The 20033-nt window shown below is 37.1% G+C and overlaps 1 protein-coding gene across 9 annotated transcripts in view; it reads left to right on the top strand.

The window, feature by feature from the left end:
* Positions 1 to 20033, top strand: part of LOC6041930 (F-BAR domain only protein 2) — an 84235-nt gene that overhangs the window by 33289 nt on the left and 30913 nt on the right. For all 9 annotated transcript variants that reach the window (XM_038265716.1, XM_038265712.1, XM_038265711.1 and 6 more), the window contains one exon: positions 10744 to 11304. In XM_038265716.1, the coding sequence (XP_038121644.1) occupies positions 10744 to 11304 (561 nt within the window). The remainder of the gene's footprint in view (positions 1 to 10743; positions 11305 to 20033) is intronic.

The raw sequence follows: 20033 nt of genomic DNA, 5'->3' as shown, positions 1-20033 counted from the left end.
TCGATTGGGGCGTATACAGGAAGTCCAAATCTATCATACCATGACGAAACTGAAGCGTTAACCAACATCAAATTTAAACATGACGAGATGTTTTATGGGTACAACCAAGATCTATTCAAAACCTGCCCTGTTTCAACATTGTTAAAAAAACGAATTTGTAATCCCTTTTCTTCAAGTAGCCACGTTGAGTTGAATACTAACTGAAATGTCCGCGACTACATTACATGTGACGACTGCTGGTTTAAAGCTGAGTCAGGCAGATCTAGCATACATTTTTGGACTGTATGCCAAAGTTGTGGGAATAAGTGACAGAAACAATTATGCCTTCGTTGGCGTATCTAATTACGCTGAAGCGTTGCAAGCTATCCACGAGCTCCACGGTCGATTCTTCAGAGAAACGGACCCAATGCCGTTAAAGGTCAACTTTGGGAATCACTACCAGGATCCATCAGGGTGGACGAAGCCATCGGGGTCGCGGCTGCAACTGAACCTCAAAAACTACATCTGGCGCTTTGTGGTGACCAACGTTTCGAACATTGGAGATGTTCTGCAATGTTTCCGAAACTTGGGATCTGTAGTTCGGTGGTGGCATCAAGCTGACCATCAATATGGGTGCGTTATACTGAAGACCACATTCCACTGGAGCGTCGTCGTAGCCCGCATTAACGGAGCAACACTTGCCGAACCCGAACAAAGGATTCATTTCTACAAATATGAAAATCTCCACTTTCCGCGGGATATCGATTGGTGCTACGGCGACAAGGACACGGAACGAGGCTGCCATTTGGTAGAATTCTTTTTGGCGACTTGTTTGCAATTCAGCGGCGCCAAGATACGTGACCACTTTCAGTCTTGGGGTGAAGTGGTGCTCATGAACTTTCCCCAAAAATCATACGGTTATCTTATTCTGAAAACCCGCCACAAATCAGGAGAGATCATCCGTCGTATGAAACCATTAGTTGTGAATGGTATCCGGCTAATTGTGGAAGATGATCGCAAGTGGTCCGCCTTTCAGGAAATGCTGCTGGTAATATTCGCTGTTTGTACTTATGTGTATTTGTGTGTGTATTATGCCCTAGACCTTCCCAAAAACCGTCCAACTCCAAGCGAAACTTATTTCGGGATACCGTGGAGATTCCAAATCCCTTTGCTTGTCCCTGGTGCGCGGTGAAGATTGGATTGGATTCAGGCGGAATCGGTTTCATTCCCATGAATTGTCAATTCCTAGGCAACCTGTTTTGGCAAAACCATCACATCTACATGACGAAATCCAGTCTGCAATCCGCCGAAATCACCGTGTCCAAGCGAAGCGAAGCTGTCGATTTGTGTGTGTCTCTTTTTGTTTAAAGCAAGAAATACTACACCCAAACGCCGGTCGCATGATTGTGATCAAGTTAACGATAAAATTATCGAGGCTCGATCACGGTAACGAGAACGATAGAACTATCGTTATCGTATCGTTATTTCGATAAGATTATCGCCGATAATGGACGATAACTCAAAATCTTTTTAAAATCGACATAATTCAACCATATCATGTTAATTTTTACTAAGAACATTCACTAAGAATATCTATTTTGTAAATCTAATAAGTTTCAAAGTAAAATATGTTCTCAAAATTGTTCAAAAAATACCGTATTTTTCTCGAAAGTACTCCAATTTTCAGAATATGCAATATCGGTATCAAACGAAGCAAAATTTTATATGGATTTTTACTTTATTAAAGTGATTTTTTTTAAATACTAAAATTTTCACAAATTGCCGTTTTTTTTTTCGAAGATACTAAAATTTTCACAAATTACCGTACTTTTTCGAAAATACTCAAATTTTCAAAAAATGCTATGTGGATACGAAGCTTAATTTTGTTTGCTTTTTCACATTAATAGAGTTTTTTTTTTGAAAATACTGATATTTTCACAAAGCACCGTATATTTTCGAAGGTACTCAAATTTTCACATTTTGCAATATTGGTTTCAAACGAAGTGAAATTTGTATGCTTTTTTCAGTTTATTTTAGCTTTTTTTTTGTTTTTTTGTTAAATATGAAAATAATTCTCAAAATACCGTATTTTTTCGAAAATACTACTCATATTTAAACTTGCAATATGGGTTTTAAACGACGAATTTGGTATTGAGCATACACAATTTGAATGTATGTATAAAGCATGCAAAATTTCTCTTCGTTTAATACCCATATTGCATTTTTGGCAATTTGTGTATTTTTCAAAAAAAAGGTATTTGTGTAAAAATTTTAGTATATAAAAAAAACTCTTATAAAGTGAAAAAACACAATGCAAAATTTCGCTTTGTTTGATACCCATATTGCATATTTCGAAAATTTGAGTATTTTAGAAATAATACGGTAATATGTGATAATTTTAACATTATCCAAAAAAACTCTAATAAATTGAAAAAGCATACGAAATTTAGCTTCGTTTGATACCCATAATGATTATTTTGAAAATTTGAGTTTTTTCGAAAAAATAGGTAATTTGTGAATTTTTTTTAGTATTCTCCAAAAGCAACTCTAATAAATTGAAAAAGTATACAAAATTTCGCTTCGCGCCCACATTGCAAATTTTGAAATTTGAGTATTTTCGAAAAAATATGGTATTTTTTGAAAATTTTATTATTTTGAAAAAAAAAGCTAATAAAGTAAAAAAGCATTAAAAATTTCACTTCGTTAGATACCCATATTGCATATTTTGAAAATTTGAGTATTTTCGAAAAATACGGTAGTTGTGTCCGAAATTCAGCATAAATGTGTATTTCCATCAAATATTAATAAAATGTATGCTTTTAATATTTTTTCTGCCAACATGGCGGTCAATCATATTTAATCAGAACACGCGTTTAGCGTCATATTTAAGGATGCACAGCAACCAAAGAAGTTGTTATCTTATTTAAAAATTGTCAAACTTACGGACCCAATCCTGCAAAAATCCGATTGTAAAAATAGTCAAATTTTGTTGTAAACTATTTTGTGGGCATTACTGTAGGGGATGAATAAAAAAATATATCGTTAGGGTCCGTAGTTTTGAAGATACTAAAATGTCTGTAACAAAAATCTGTGTGCAAAAGCTCTGGTCGATGTGCACCGTTAAGCATTGCTATTTGGCTGCGTTAAACGCTCTTTAAAACCTTATTGAAAGCCAGTTAGCTTTTATTTGCACCAGGTTTTATGTCCGAGGCATAAAACTTTGTCTAATAATTAGCTTTTGCTTATTGGTTGCGGTAAATGCCGAAATAAAGCTACTGAGCAATCAAGATGCTACCATAAAACCTTAATAAAACTTGGTGGTGGCTAGTTGGTTTGAAAATGTTACTTGGGTTGATTGTGATGCATGGCCTGCATGAAAGTATATCAAATTCTGCATGAAATCTGTCTTCATGTATTTTTTTGCGGTATAGGGGTATGGCATTTTTGCCCGTTACCGACAATTATGGACATTACCGACTGCTGTTTGCTGGTATTGCGAAAAAAAACCCTAACAGAACGAGGATTGAACCATCAACTTCTCGGTTTTTGATCCGACACGCTACCACCGCGCCATGGACGCTTGATGAATTGTGAGGAACAGAATACCAACAAATTCTTCCCTCAGAAGTGTTGCTCGGGGACGCGCCAGCATTATATGTGTTGGTGAGAACTGCAGATCGCTGACATGTTTACACAAAAATAATCTACGGGCTTGCTGCAAAAAATGTTATAAAATGTGACATTTTCTGCAGCAAATCCACTGTTGCAGATTTTGAGCTATTTTTTTTTTTTTTTTTTTTTCGTATTTGTTGGAGAAACCGGGATCAAAATGGTCTCTAACCAAATTGAGAGAATAATGTTGACTCCGTAATACTCTCGAATATCCGATCACGCATACCAACACAATAATTTGTTTGTTTCATGCAACTTGTTTTCTTCATCAGTATTTCTTTCTCTTTTCAAACTCATCCAATCACGGTTACTTCAATATCCAGGACTTGTCGGCCCGTACACTGTACCCGCTCGACTACCTGTTTCTGAAACCAAAGTGTACGATCTCAGTTTTATCCTCTGTTTATGTTATATTCTCTGAATCTGATTCCCAACTGTTTTAGAGATCTGGTCAGAGCGCATTGTTCAGGGTTTCCAATGACTCGATAGGTGACTACCAATATCTATTCAAAACCAAATCAGGCTTTTTGTAATCATACTTAACAAAGCAGTTCATAGTAGTTCAAAATACCAACAAATCTGAAAATGGCCGTCGCCACATTGCGCATATCGTCTCCTGGAATGAATCGAAGTGAGGCTGATCTGGCCACCATTGTTGGATTACACACCAAGGTCGTCGGAATTGACACGGTACGCGAACGTAGCTACGTCCATGTGTCGAACCGGACGGACGCGCTGTACGTCATCCACGAACTTCACGGTCGCTTCGTCAGTGCCACAGACCCAACACCGCTGAGTGTCGCACTGTGTAACGCTCGCGAGACCCGCCAGGCTGCATCCCGCCCGACAAAGCTACCCGGGACGCGACGACAGCTGCTGAACCTCGACAGCTACATCTGGCGGTTCGCGGTGACCAACACTGCGAGGATCGAGCATGTTCTGGAATTCTTCCGAAACTTGGGCTCAGTACTTCGGTGGTTCCATCGGGCGGACAACCAATGTGGGTGGGTAATACTGAAGACGACATTCCACTGGCGCGACATCGTGGCCCGATTCAACGAAGCTACTCAGGGCGAACGCAGGCGAAAGATTCACTTCGACAAGGTCGAAGGCTTTGCCTTTCCACTGGATGTAGAGTGGTGCTTCGGAGACCAGGACACAAATAGGGGCTACCATTTGGAAAAATTCTTTGTCGGGAATCTCTTTGCGTTCAGCGATGCTAGGATTCGTCAACACTTTAAGCCGTGGGGTGAAGTGGTACTCATAACCGTTCACTGCAAATTAGAAGGTTTTCTTATTCTAAAGACACGCTACAAATCATCGGAGATTCTTCGTCTTATGCTACCACTAGTTGTCAACGATCGCCGGCTGAGAGTAGAGAAGTGTCGTGAATCGTCTGCATTCAGGGATAAGGTAATGTTTTCTATGTTTGCACTTCTGTGTGTGTCTCTCTATTTGTTTGTCATTATACATCGAATCTCCATCCCAGGGTTTCCAATGGCTAAGTGACTACCAGATTCTATTCAAAACCGAATGATGTTTTTTGAACTCTTTCGATTTATGTTTCAAACAACGCAGCAACAATTTAGCAGAACAGTGTAGAGAAAGTGTCCTCCAACATGGTCGTACTGATTGTCCCAAACTACGCCCAACTCTCACTCAACGCATCGGACCTCGCCTACCTGTTCGGTCAGTTCGTCGACATCGTCGGAATCGCGCTCCAGCCTAAATATGCGCACATCTACGTGCCAACGTTGCGCCAAGCCGCACACGTCATTAGCGAACTGCACGGCCGATTCCTCGGTGAGCAGGCCCGTGACCCTCTGCTAGTTCACAAGAGATCGTATTCCTTCTTTGCCGAGGATCGCCTATTCAAACCCGCCATCGTGACCGCGCCCCGTCCGGAACTGGACGCCATCATCTGGCATTTATACGTCCGGAACATCCCGCGAGAACTCACGGACGAGCAGTTGTTCCAACTGTTCCGTCCGTTCGGAACGGTTGTGCGGTGGTATCGGCACGTTACGCGTACCTACGGGAACATGCTGCTCAAGACGGAGTTCCATTGGCGGAAGGTCGAGCAGAAGCTGGATGGGATACGGCTGGCAGGGCGACATCGTCTGCGGGTTGCGTTCGTCTGTAAAGCGTTCAGTGCGGTACCGGATGTTGCTGGAGAGGCGCCGTCGTTGGTAATATTTACACTTCATAAGGTAGCCCCCCCGAATCCCCTGAAATGAATGATCTCGTCAATTACATCACAAGTGGATGGGTGTGTTCCGTAAAAAAAAAACTAACAACTACATCCCCAATCCCCTCACGACTACAAGTTTGTGAACCATTATGCTATGGGTAGAATCATGGATACCTACTGACTATATAGTAGGGGACGGAATAAATTAACGTGCTTCGTGTTGTTTATCGCCAGTGAGCTCGCTAAACATCGTGTCACCGTGTGCGGGTACCAGATTACACGTTGCACCGCGATGTTGGGGTTGTTGTTGGTGTACGGTGCGATACGGGTGCAGTTGTAAACATCCAAGTGGAGGCACAATCTGTTAACAGATTGTTTTTGTGCGGATTTCTACTAGGTTTGCGTTTTGAATTTGTCTTCAAAATTGTATTTCATCATTTTTTAGCCTTAGTAAAACTGGCCCGTACAAAACATAAGGTCGCATTTACCAAGTCTGTGATAGTCGTTCCAGGGTTGATTTATGCTATCATCCTAACTATTAGATTTCAATCGTAGTAAAGATGTCGATTCTTTTGTCTAGGCGTAGTAAAGAATAGAAAAATAATCAGTGACACTAAAAATAAAGTATGATTTTTGATTTATTTTTATTTCATTGTTTTTTTTAAACCATTTTTTCGATTTCTCCATATCATAAGATTCAAACAGATCGTAAAAAAAGATTTTTTTTTTCATTTTTTTTGTATTTTTTTTATTTCGATGAAACTTTGTGTGCACATACTTTTCAATCAACAAAGCAATTATTTTGCATCTTTGGTTCGTCTGCACAAGTCTACATAGAATTCGGTCAATACAAAAGGCCTATTCAAATAGTCAAAAAAACTGTTTCTTGAGATCGAATTTTTAGATCGATTTGGTGTCTTCGCCAAAGTTGTGGGTATTGTGTAGAACTTTTCAGAAAAAGTGAAACTCTGAAAAAAACCTACTTTTTAGTTGGACTTTTCACACCAAAAATTTACTTGCAAAATAAATTTAAATAATCAAAAATAAGTTGAAAATTTTGAAAAAAAAATCGGAAATTTCCACATTTCTTTTACTTTACATTGAAAATTGGACGCATATTTGATGAGTTGTTGTCCTTTACAAATTCGAAGATTTTTTGGCTATGTAAAGAGAACTTATTTTTTCCTGAGAGTTTTTTTTTTCAGAGGCTTCTTAAATGTCTTTAAAGCAAATTTATAGAAAATTTTCTGATCCTTTCGAAAAAAAAATATGTTCATAACTTTATCGATATCGTTATCCGCTGTCTCATATAATTGCTCTACTATTTTTTTTAAAGGACGTAACCTTGATTGTAAACAAGCACACTTATTGTAAACTGTCACTAAATTCATTCATTGCATCCAAAGTTGCGTCTTTTTGAAAAATTACTACGGATCAAGTTGTTTTCATTTTTCACATTTTTCAAACCAATTTAACAATGCTTTCGTTTGTTTTTATGTTTTTAATCAAGAATAATTCGCATTTAAGTTGCATCAAATGATATTAAAACATATTTTGAGACATAACAATAGTTTGATTGCGATCCAATCTGGCTGTGTATTTTGAAGATAACTATGCAGATTCATGGTGAGAACTTTCCAGCATTATTTTTGCTAAATGATTATATTCTCCTATATTATTATAAAATAAAATAAATAGCCATCCTACCCATTCCCCACTCTTCCGTGCCTCAATCCCTAATTGCCCAATTCCGCTTCCATCCTAAAAATATAATATCTGCCAAATTTACACTAACACACCACACCTAACCGATTCGACGCATCCTTCCTCCCCTGTAGATTCTGTGAAATGTGATCCGTTCACAGAACCCTCTCTGCGGTAAACACAACGCAGTAGGGCTGGCCGCTTTGATTTTTGTATTACATTTTCGGGTGTTCTCGGATGTACTGCAATTATTAATATTGACAAGAAAAGTGCTTGGGGCGTAATCTAATCACAAGACTTTCCAGCATGCTTTCATCGAACTGGCTGCGTTTGTGTTAGATTAGATTAGATAAAGATCCCTACTTTATTAGTCAATACCGGCGCCCTTCCAAGAAGCCTGCAGTTCAACGAAAGGGAGGAATGTTAGTCCGATAGTTGAAGTTGCAGACTCATCAAGCTTACGATGCTATGAGGAGGAATTTCAACGGCGAGCCTTCCGAGCAACGATGCTACGGGAAGGTCTTTCTGGTTAACGCACAAAATCGCTCACACACAGTTATTTTGCTCCACTATTATCCCGACGAATCCAGCGGTATTGGTACCCTAACATGTATAGGTCATCGCTGAAATTTTCAAGTTATCAAGTTTTAGTGGAAAAAGTCGTTTTTTGCCGTTTTCGTCTTTTTACCATTTTTGCGCGTGGTGCGCCGAAAACCCCAGTTTTTATTTAAAAAAATCGTAGCTCAGAAAATTGAAAACATAACTTCACCATTTTTTTATATGTTATGTAAAATTTTCAAGGAATCAGGTAAAAATATTTTCAGACTTAGGCTCTTTGGTCCCGACACCCTCAAAACAGCATTTTAATTTTTCATACGACCTTTGCAAATGTTAAGCTAGATTTTTGAAACTTTCTACTAATCACCCTTCTTTTGCGTCTAAGATAGCTAAAATCAGATTGAATGGCGCGGAGATATGAATTTTTGAAAAAAGTGTTTTTTTTTGCGAAAAATGACGAAAATGGCCATTTTTTGGACCACCCTAACACGGCGTAGACACCCTAATGGGCAAACAAAAAAATACGGGTATAATTATTTTGGCAAAGGAACCCCTAGAAAAATTTTGAGCCCGCTCGGAGAACTTTTTTTTTTATCATGCTGTTTTCGTGGGGAATTGCTGTACATAGAAATGACTTTTTCACCTTAAAAAATAAACCCTTATTAAAAAAATGTATACACAATTTACCCGACGCCGTGCCTTCCGATCAGCGTTGATATAGAAAGGGCTTTGAAAATCACAAAACAATTAAGATTACACAAGCACATAAAACACAAATTACTCAACGAAAATGACGCTCAAAACACAAATAATGCAGTAAGGCAAGCGCGATGCCTCGTCGCAGCACACAATTCACGACAAAATAGCGAAACAAAAGGCACACAAAAATAAATCACTTTTCACTCCGAATATTTTTACAACCACGCGCTCCCTTTGCCAATTATGCACTCTGAACACGATCACGAATATACAAGCCATAGTCTCAACATTTGAATGTAAAAAGTGTTTTAAAATGCATGTTACACTAGTTCAGCTGTTTTGCAATCATTAATTTTTCAAAAGTGTAAAATTTGACGAAAACAAAAAAAAATTGTGAAAAAAAGTTAAAACAAAATTTGAACTAACCTTAGACAATTTTGATTTTTTTGGCATGCCAAGGCTTCGTCTCCGCCAGGTTGATTGAATTTTTATTGCGCATTTTCGAGAAAAACGACGTCGTCGGCGGCGACGGACGATACGACTAAACACATAATATTCTAGTCTGTGGAAATTCAGGCAGAGCGGGGAGAAGAGTCCTCGATTGGAATGTTAATGGCATGACTAACAAATCTCCGTTCGGAATGAGTTGATTCCAAAGCAAATCAATCAGTCGGAGTGGAGGGGTGGGGAACGGAGTAGATCAACAAAGACCAAATGCACAAATACCGACGTATGGTTTACTAACATTATATAGTGGTGTGGGATACGAAATGTGGGTGGTATGAGATTGATTTTGGAGCAGTCTACCTTTCTATTTAATTAATTAAGTGATAAGATTTGTTTTTGCTTTATCTAAAGAAAATCTCTCTGCGTTCAGTCACTTTGACAGAGTCAACCTTAATCCTTAGTAAATCTGTTGACCACTGTCGACCATTCACATCACCCTCCCCCATCCCCTGCAAATTCTGAATGAAATTTTTATGAATCGTCGCCGCGCGGCGGCCCAGATATCCCCGCAGAGACAGTCAAACATTCGAACAGACCGGATGGATGCTATTTGCGAGGAACAGATGCTTGCTACAAAGATTAAATTATCGAAAAAAGAGGAAGAAGAAATGGCGTCAGCGACGCGCGACGCATAGTCAGGAAAAAATCCGGTGACGAGACGCCCACAATTTTTCGCTGTGATCGCAAAACTGTCCTAAATCATTTTTGATGCGAGATTGTCACGGTTGAAAACCATCGACACTGTTAAGAAAATGCTACGTCATTTGTGGATGACGCCCTGTTGGAGCCAAATTGGGAAGGAAAGCGCCGCGATGTTGCTCCTTAATTCACTTTCGCCGACGGCCTCGGCCGTGCTGACATGTTTGTGTGTTTCGTTCACAACTGATGGAAGCCATGAGTCAGCTGCAGACATCTCCTCGCAAAGTGCAATTATAAATATAGCTTTTACGACCGGGGAATTGGGGTTGGCGTTTTAAGTAGGATAATCTTATTTCGAGTTTCGTCTGGGTCAAACGGGCAAAAATATAACATATAAATAACATTGCAAATCTATTAAAACAAGTTCAACGATTTTTCAGAAATTAATTCAGAGTTTATTTTCAAAACAAATCTCGGCGGCGAAGGAAAGTAACGAAAAACGCGCGCGCTCGATTTGGAATTGTTTATAAATAACCTGAAAATTTAATTTATATCGTACCGCGCAGCGGCTGCGCCCACACAGTTTGCTCGAAAACTTATGAATGGATTAGCGCGCGTGTGAATTTGCGGTTTCTTCGACTCCATTCATCCGTTGACCGTGCGCCGTGGTCAATGAGCTGTGTATTGCTTCTAATTTCTGTTTGTCCCATGTATTATATTTGTTTACTTGTTTAGCGCAAGCCAATGTGCGAACCAATTACTAATGTGAGCTCTCTTTCTCCCTTCTTTTCCAGGGCGAGAAGAACAACGGCTATGAGGTGCTGTACCAGAACATGAAGTATGGCCTGTCCGCGACCAAGGAGCTGGCCGAGTACTTCCGCGAGCGGTCCAACCTCGAGGAGTACAACTCGAAGCTGCTCACGAAGCTCGCCAACAAGGCGGGCTCGGGTGGCGGCGGCACCTTCTCGCCGCTCTGGATCATCCTCAAGTCCACCACGGAGCGGCTGTCCGAGCTGCACGCCGCCAAGGTCCAGAAGCTGAGCGAGCTCGTCAAGAACATCACCAAGTACGCCGAGGAGCTGCACAAGAAGCACAAAACGGTCAAGGAGGAGGAGTCGGGCACCCAGGATGCGGTCCAGGCGATGAAGGACTCGACGGCGGCCGTCGCCAAGGCCAAGGACGTGTACAACGCCCGGCTGCAGGAGCTCGAGAAGGCCCGCAAGGACAGTTCGACCAAGGAGACGGAAAAAGCGGAGGCGAAGCTGCGCAAGCAGCAGGACGACTACAAGGCGCTGGTCGAGAAGCACAACATCATCAAGCAGGAGTTTGAGAAGAAAATGACAATAACGTGCAAGGTGAGTGAACCTTCTTCTTCTGCTGATATTGATGATGCCGTTCAATTTGCGTGGGACAAATTGGGTGGAGGTAAAGTTGATTAAAATCAGCAAATTACGAAGCGAGAGGGGGGATTCGGAAAAAGCAATTACTCCTTGTCATCGTAAAGATCTCAGATTTAAGTTAACTAAATTGGGTTATCGATGATGGGAGGAAGACGTTGCTCGAAGCGGGAGTGTGTTGATTGAATGTTGAATTATGAAAACTGTTACGCGCTGTTGCTTCTGCTGCTGCCGCTGGGAAGTTTTGGTGAAATTTGCTGCTGAAATTGCACTTCCCTAACACAGATGTGAACTTCAAGTACCAAGAATCAGACAAATTTTTAGTTAAATTAGCGTTTCAGCATCATTTTCAAGTACCGTAAAACAGGGTGACATTGACAGGATTTCAATTTATTTTTTAAATATTATTTAACCGGTAACTTGGCCGGCAAGACTTTTCTCATGATTTTTGTTTTCCTTGTATTTCAATGATATAAACTTCTATATACAATATACAGTCCAGACTCGATAATCGCAAAAAGTTTTTTTCGCTGAAATTTGTGTTTTCGTCAAATCTTACATCTTTTTTGAAGACTAATGACTGAACTAGTGTAAAATACATTTCAAAACACTTTTTCCTTGCTAATGTTGAAACTATGGCTTGTTATTTCAATATTTATTTTTTTTTTTAATTTTTTTCCTCCCCACTCGACCCCGGCCAGAGCCGAGGGACAAAAACTTTGAAAAAATATTTGCATCGGCCTAATCGAACCATGATTTTTTTTATCGTTGTCTAATTTTTGATTGTGGAGCATACGTATGACCCCTAAACTACGCTAAAGTGATTTAGAAATTGTTAATTTAAGATGGAGGTCTTGGATGAAATATAGGGAAATTGCATTTTATTTTTTAACACTGGAACGCTCAAAGCATGTCCCAAAAAGGTGGAACGGTATCTTCAACTCGCTGGTTCTTGGGCTGGTTGGAAGTTGGAACGATATTTTTGATCGCAAAAAATACAGATTTGATCAAATTAAGTTCTGAAAAGTTCTAGAATCATCTAGACAACCTAACAACCGAGAACCATTGAGTTGAAGTTACCGTTCCAACTTTTTTGGAGCCTTGGGCGGTGGAATGTTAATAGGCAAACAACTATTCAAATTTGACTAAAATGGGGTCGCAGAACTCGAACTTGATGTTTCAAACAAGAAAAAGAAAAAAAAAACGAAAAAAATGTTGTTCGTGATTCGGATAATTGAAACTTCGGATAATCGAGGCTGGACTGTAGTTGATAAAAGATGTTTGTATTGATTTTCGAAAGAATTTCTTGCTATTTAGTATCTTTTTTTCTGAATTTACGATTCCAGTCTGGCCAGAATAGGTCAGCGAACAGCGGCATGAACGTAGACTGACATATCTTTCAATTTCATAAAGTTTGATATGTCGGATGAGAGGGTTTCTCTCATATTCCGGAAGTGTCCCCAAGGGGACACCGGTACCCGGTTTTAAAATGGCCAGGCGACCAACGGCATAACCGTAGAATGACATATATTCAAATTTCATGAAGTTTGATATGTCGGATGATAGGGTTTCTCTCACATTCCGGAAGTGTCCCCAAGGGGCCACCGGTAACCGGTTCCAGTTTGGCCAGAATGGCTCAGCGAACAACGGCATTACCAAAGATGGACATATATTTCAATTTAATGGAATTTGATGTGCAACATGATAAGTTTTCACCAAAAAAGTCAAGTTAGCCGTTCATCGGGTACCCGGGAACCAGTTCCAGGTTACCCGGGAGTGGCCAGTAACACTCCAGAGTGGTTCTGGCAATCGTGTATTGCATTTGTAGTAAGTTTTAAGGATCAATTTCAACTATCATGAGTGTATTGATATCACATATACGTGAAAAACAATTAAACATGAACTTTTCCAATGTCCCGGATTTCCGGAACCGTTAGGTCACCTGGCCCTGATATTAATATTTGGGGTCAAAGTACAGTACAATACCCGTCGAATGCAACCCGGAACAACCTAATTGGTTGAAATTTTCCGGAGATACACTGCCGTTCTACGCATAATTGTCCCATGTCATTTTTGGACGATTCTGACTTTTTATCATTTTTATGTTTAGTTTTACGTATACTTTTCAAAAAACACATAAGATGTAGTACTTATTTAAGAAAATCATTGAAAACAACACCAAGTATGTTTGTCCCATCGCACAGTGGGCGGAAACCCACCTCTAATCCCATTAAATTGAAGCCGCTGTTTTTTTCTTCTGAAAAATAGTTTTTCTTATGTAAAAAAATCTCAGAAATCGATTGCCGCATAGCAAACCCACCGGAAATGACGGGAAAGGGTCCATTTTGCCCCATTTGTCCTAAAAATTGGAATTTTCTTGATTTTCACTCTACAAGTTAACCATATTAACATTTATAGGATATCTATAGACATATTTCGATGTAAAATTAACAGGAGAATCGAATGGTGACATTGTCGAACCATTTGGAGTAACCCATTTTGCCCTATGGGCCCTTTTTGCGAATTTAGGTAGTTTTACTCCTTTTTATAGCATTTAGCGTAGGAATTTCGTAAAATTATTTCTACTATGTGTGCAAAATCAGCAGAAAAATCAAATAATGCTTATTTTAGACCATTCATAGTAACCCGTTTTACCCCATGGGCCATTTTTCCAATTTTCCCTAATTTAATTTATTTATAAGTGTTTTGCGTATAATTTTCATAAACTAATCACTGTTATTTGTACAAAATGACCATGAGAACTGAAAGACACTGTTTTATAATTATTTGAAACTTCCTATTTTACCCCATGCCCCCTTTTCAAAATATCTCATATAATTTGAATTGTTTTTCGAACAATTTGCAAAATATGGTGATAGATTAATTACTTTGTAATGCGTAAGATGACCAAGTGAATTATATATTTATATTTTGGAATTGTTTTAAATAGCCCATTTTACCCTAATAGTCCTCTCATCATGCTTAGGCAATTTAGTTCTCTTTAGAAGCTATTTGCGTAGAATACTTATTGAATAATGACAATTATATGTGTTTTATGGACAGAAGAATTGAACAAAGGAATTTTGAGATTACTTTGAACTGTAAATGATCAGTGCATCCTGCTCGTTCCCAATGTAAACATCAACAGCCTGACCAGAATAAACAGTTTGTAACTGTTTGATCTTGTTGAAAAATTAATAAATACAAAAATCTTAATTCATTAACTTCTTGTAAACATAAAATTAAGATGTGATGGAATGAAAACTTGATAAATTGATCTTCATAACCTTAGTGGATCAACTCAAGCGATCTATTTATCAATCTTTAAAAATATATGTATTATAGCGATCACAGCAATTCAATCGATAAAATTTTAAGTGAAAAAAAATATATTTGGTTTTCTTTGAATTAATAGAACCTTAATTTTATCGAAAAACTAAGGTATAAATACAAAAGATTTTCAGTGAAATTTAATTATTTCAAACTGAGAAAAACATAATTTAACCATATAAATAGATAATGCAATGTTATTTTTCGATGCCAACATTTCAAAAAGCATCATGTACAAACCATGCGTTTTGAGAAAAACGCATTTGAATGTTGAGCATCCATTATCAATTACCATTTTTATATAAAAGCAAAATAAGATGTTCTAATGATAACAAACGATGAAAAACGTTGCTTTTATTGATACTTGATCATCCAAATTCAATAAAACATTATTTCCGTAATTTTATTTGAGAAAAACAAACATAACTTCTTTTGAAATCACCAACGTCGATATCACCCCGCTGTCACTGAGGGGGGCGCTATGTTATGATTCGTTTTTCTTCGCCGAATGTACATGGCGCTTTTTTCATGTTGCTTTTTTTTTCGTCACGAGGTTTATGTAGCCTTTTGTTTGACAGGTTGACAGGGCTATATAAACAGGGACTGCTGATGGCAGAGATTTTGTTTATGTTACTTTATTTAAAATCATGATTAAACAGACTTTACTGAAGTAACTTTTGCTCATTTTTGGTGGAGAGGTAGCTTATTAGGAGTACTACCGGCTCTGTGGCTTAATGGTTAGGGCTTCTGCCTCACAAGCAGAAGGTTCAGGGATCAAATCCCGGCCGGTACCTTTGAAATTTGGAATCAGGAATTTGAACTTTGAATATGAACAAAAACGAAAATAAATCAGGTGGGATTCGAACTCACACCTCTGGATTGGTGGTCTGGGACGCTAAGCAGTCGGCCATCAGAAAGTTTACACTCTAGCAGTGAAATTATCCGTAGTGTTGAAACATGTTATCTTCTCATATTATATACGCGCTGATCCCTGATTTGCCTGACGGGATTGGAAGTCTAAATATAGATCGAGTTTCCTTCAGATGCTTGCTTCTATGTTTAGGCGGGGCCGAACAATGCCCAGCGACCTCGGAATTGGACCGCAAGGAGCTCTGTCATTCTGAAACGGGTCGTTGGAAGCAGCGCGAGGGCTATCACCACCTAATACCCGGGACTGAGATAAGTTGTATCAGCATTCGGCATATACAAAGTCTGATACAAACTATGCTTTCCCATAATATCGATACCGGTTAGCGGGTATTGGATTGGACCACACACACACACACAGAGGTAGCTTATTAGGAGTACTTTCAGAATATGCAATAACTCAGAAAGTGTCAAAATGTACATGATGCCTTTTGAAATGTTACCGTCGTTTTAATGGTTTTATTTGATTCTTCTATTTTTTTCGAAGAAATGATTGATAAATCATAGGACTTTCTTTTCAACAGAAATCATGTTACTAATTGATGGATTTTTCAATGATTTGCAAATCCTTGTACAGGTATACTCTATGTGTCAATATCGAAGGAAAATATGTATGAGGTTTTAGAATCAAATAATCAAGCTGTTTGAATTTACAAAACAATCAATCGAAATAAAGAAATAATTAGATTTTTTACTTTAATTTAAATTAAAGTTAACTTAAATGTTATAGTTAAATATCTATTTGAATTGATGAAATATACTTAAAATTTTTCGCAAAAGATTTCACAATATTTTTTCAAAATAAAATATTTTATGTTTATTTTTAAACATAAATTTCTTTTTTAGTTATATTTTTTTCCTCGTTTTTTTTTTGTTTGCAAAATTCCATTTTTAATATGATTTGTTCTTCTTTTTTTATATTTTGGAAGAATTATATTATATTTAACATTTCTACTATGGTGCCTTGCGGAAAAGAGTTTTGATTCTGACAAAATTGCTTCATAAAAAGGATCAAATATCAGGCTAAATAATTATTTTAGAATGATTATTTTTACCGCTTAAATTTTTCAAAATAAATAAAAAATAAATTTATAAAGAAATTTTTACAATAAACGCTTAAAGAATATCATTTGGAATAACATTTGGAGTAAATTACTTTTTTTTTACAGCCAATAAGATTTTATGTATTTAAAACAATTGTTTTGGCTTTCTTTTCTGATTATCATTTCCATTCTTTCTTGTTGTTGACAAAAATCCAATACATAATTTTGGTGTATTATTTTTCAGGTTTCTATCATTTTTATACGTTAATCTTTATTCATTAGTTCATTTCCATACATATTCATTTGAAAGTGTTGCCACTGTTGGTTACTATTATTCAGTCATAACAAACTATTGTTTCCTAATGTCTTCTCATCTTTACCTGCAACTTTGCCGAAGTAGCAAGAAACATTTTTTTGTAAAGATTACTTCAAACAGCTATGAAGATTTATATGGACAAATTTATGATGCAAAATGGCTCTCTGATATGAACGAGAATCATTGGCAAAGTTAACATGTAACAACAAGCCGGAAAGTGTTTAATTATATTTGAAAATAATTTCGTTTAATATTAAGTGAATAAATAAAATGTTGAAAAATGTTGATTACCATATTATCTGCTCATCTGCTTTTAAATAATAATGCAGCAATACAAGAATTAATCAAATACTGATTTCCAAAAACTTGTCAGTAATTGTTTCTTATTATTTTGCATTTAATTATTTCAGTTGTCTTAGAAGGAAATATCTATGAATTTTTTTTGAAGCACAAGAAAATAATGCCTTTTATAATCCGGTATACGGATTTGACTGCTTGAGAAACCAATATTAAAACTAATAATAATATATTTAAAATTAATTAAGTTAGGAAATTTTGGACTGAAAATTTATACCAGATATGGAATAATTTTTGCTGGTGGACTTTTCTAATTTGCGAAAGTGAGGAGAGGTCAAACATGACAAAGCAAATCTCTCATAAACTTTTTTTGCAAATATTTTTTAATTGGGCATATTAATTTGGCTTATTGAAGAAAATTCTTATAATGTTAGTGTTCTGATCTAAAGTGCCTTCTTTAAAAATATTTTCTTACATAGATATTTTGAAAACTATGATTACAAAACAACAAGGCAGGTATAAAATGCATTTTAAACACTTTTTTCATTCAAATGTCGAGGGACATACATTTAAAAAAAATGGCGAAGGCCTCATTAATTTTTCAGCAAGATCAAACAGTTACAAACTGTTTATTCTGGTCAGGCTGTTGATGTTTACATTGGGAACGAGCAGGATGCACTGATCATTTACAGTTCAAAGTAATCTCAAAATTCCTTTGTTCAATTCTTCTGTCCATAAAACACATATAATTGTCATTATTCAATAAGTATTCTACGCAAATAGCTTCTAAAGAGAACTAAATTGCCTAAGCATGATGAGAGGACTATTAGGGTAAAATGGGCTATTTAAAACAATTCCAAAATATAAATATATAATTCACTTGGTCATCTTACGCATTACAAAGTAATTAATCTATCACCATATTTTGCAAATTGTTCGAAAAACAATTCAAATTATATGAGATATTTTGAAAAGGGGCATGGGGTAAAATAGGAAGTTTCAAATAATTATAAAACAGTGTCTTTCAGTTCTCATGGTCATTTTGTACAAATAACAGTGATTAGTTTATGAAAATTATACGCAAAACACTTATAAATAAATTAAATTAGGGAAAATTGGAAAAATGGCCCATGGGGTAAAACGGGTTACTATGAATGGTCTAAAATAAGCATTATTTGATTTTTCTGCTGATTTTGCACACATAGTAGAAATAATTTTACGAAATTCCTACGCTAAATGCTATAAAAAGGAGTAAAACTACCTAAATTCGCCAAAAAGGGCCCATAGGGCAAAATGGGTTACTCCAAATGGTTCGACAATGTCACCATTCGATTCTCCTGTTAATTTTACATCGAAATATGTCTATAGATATCCTATAAATGTTAATATGGTTAACTTGTAGAGTGAAAATCAAGAAAATTCCAATTTTTAGGACAAATGGGGCAAAATGGACCCTTTCCCGTCATTTCCGGTGGGTTTGCTATGCGGCAATCGATTTCTGAGATTTTTTTACATAAGAAAAACTATTTTTCAGAAGAAAAAAACAGCGGCTTCAATTTAATGGGATTAGAGGTGGGTTTCCGCCCACTGTGCATCGTTGAACTTCTACGTATAATTGTTCCACCAAGTATTTTCTATCACGAAATCATGAGTTTTACGAAGCATTTTAACTTGTTTACCTGTTTATCTGCAAAGAGGATTAAGGATAAGGATGATAAAATGTTAACCGGGGTGATTAGGGAATTATAGGGCGCATAGTGACACACGGGACAATTATGCGTAGAAACACAGAAATCGATCGAAAAATTTCAATCGCGTTTTTCTCAGTTGCCCTTTTTTGAACATGGGACAATTATGTGTAGAACGGCAGTACAGGTCGTCAAAGTTCGGGTCTCAAAAAGGTCTTTTTTCGGTTGTAGCCGATTACCGGTGACCAAATCCGGTTTTCCAGCTCGGTTTCGGAAATGGGACATCGTAAGGACCCCAATACCGTAGGAAGGTTAAAACAGGTGAAAAGCCTTGGCGTTAGAGGGTTAAAATTTAATTATGATCAAAGATTTAAACAGGGTATTGTCCGCGGAATTTGGGAAACCTTTGACGTAAATTCCAGTTCCGACTAAAAAAAAAAACAAATTAAAAATCAGTCATCACTGGAAAATCCTTTTGAAACTATTCCTGAGAACAAGTCGGGATGAGTAGGTTATAGTTTAAGCAGTTCCAACAACATCTTCCCTAGCACAGACTTCAACATCATGTACCTACCTAAATTGTGGCGTGTGACACTGTATTATAAATAGTTTTTTTTTTCTAAAAGATTTGAAAAGCGACTTAACTATTAATAACAATGTAACAGGGTGGCCACTCAAGTCAGGAAATCGGGAAAGTCGGGAAAAAGTCGGGAATTCGCCAAAATCAGCCAAAAATCGGGAAAAGTCGGGAATTTATGTTTTTTTTGTCAAAAAGTCGGGAATTCTAAGCACGCTTGTTTGAAAATTATTTTTTAACTCTTGAATAATTTTGTGATATGTTGTACAATTTTCAAATTGAATTCGTTCAATTCTGCTTTAAAAACTAACTTTAAATTTAAGGTTCTTTTCACTATTTCAATATATTTGAGTATGGAAAAGCTGTTTAAGACCTTCAAAATCTTAAATAATATTGGAGACTTTGACACAGATCTTCATAATATTTTTCATGAATCATATGACCTCTATTATTTTTTGTTTATCAAACAAGAGGTTAAGTTAATGAAAAACTAATATAAAAATAGAGCC

The sequence above is a fragment of the Culex quinquefasciatus genome, chromosome 3 (assembly GCF_015732765.1).
Source record: "Culex quinquefasciatus strain JHB chromosome 3, VPISU_Cqui_1.0_pri_paternal, whole genome shotgun sequence".
Classification (NCBI taxonomy): domain Eukaryota; kingdom Metazoa; phylum Arthropoda; class Insecta; order Diptera; family Culicidae; genus Culex; species Culex quinquefasciatus.
This window is presented reverse-complemented; position numbering and strand designations above follow the sequence as displayed.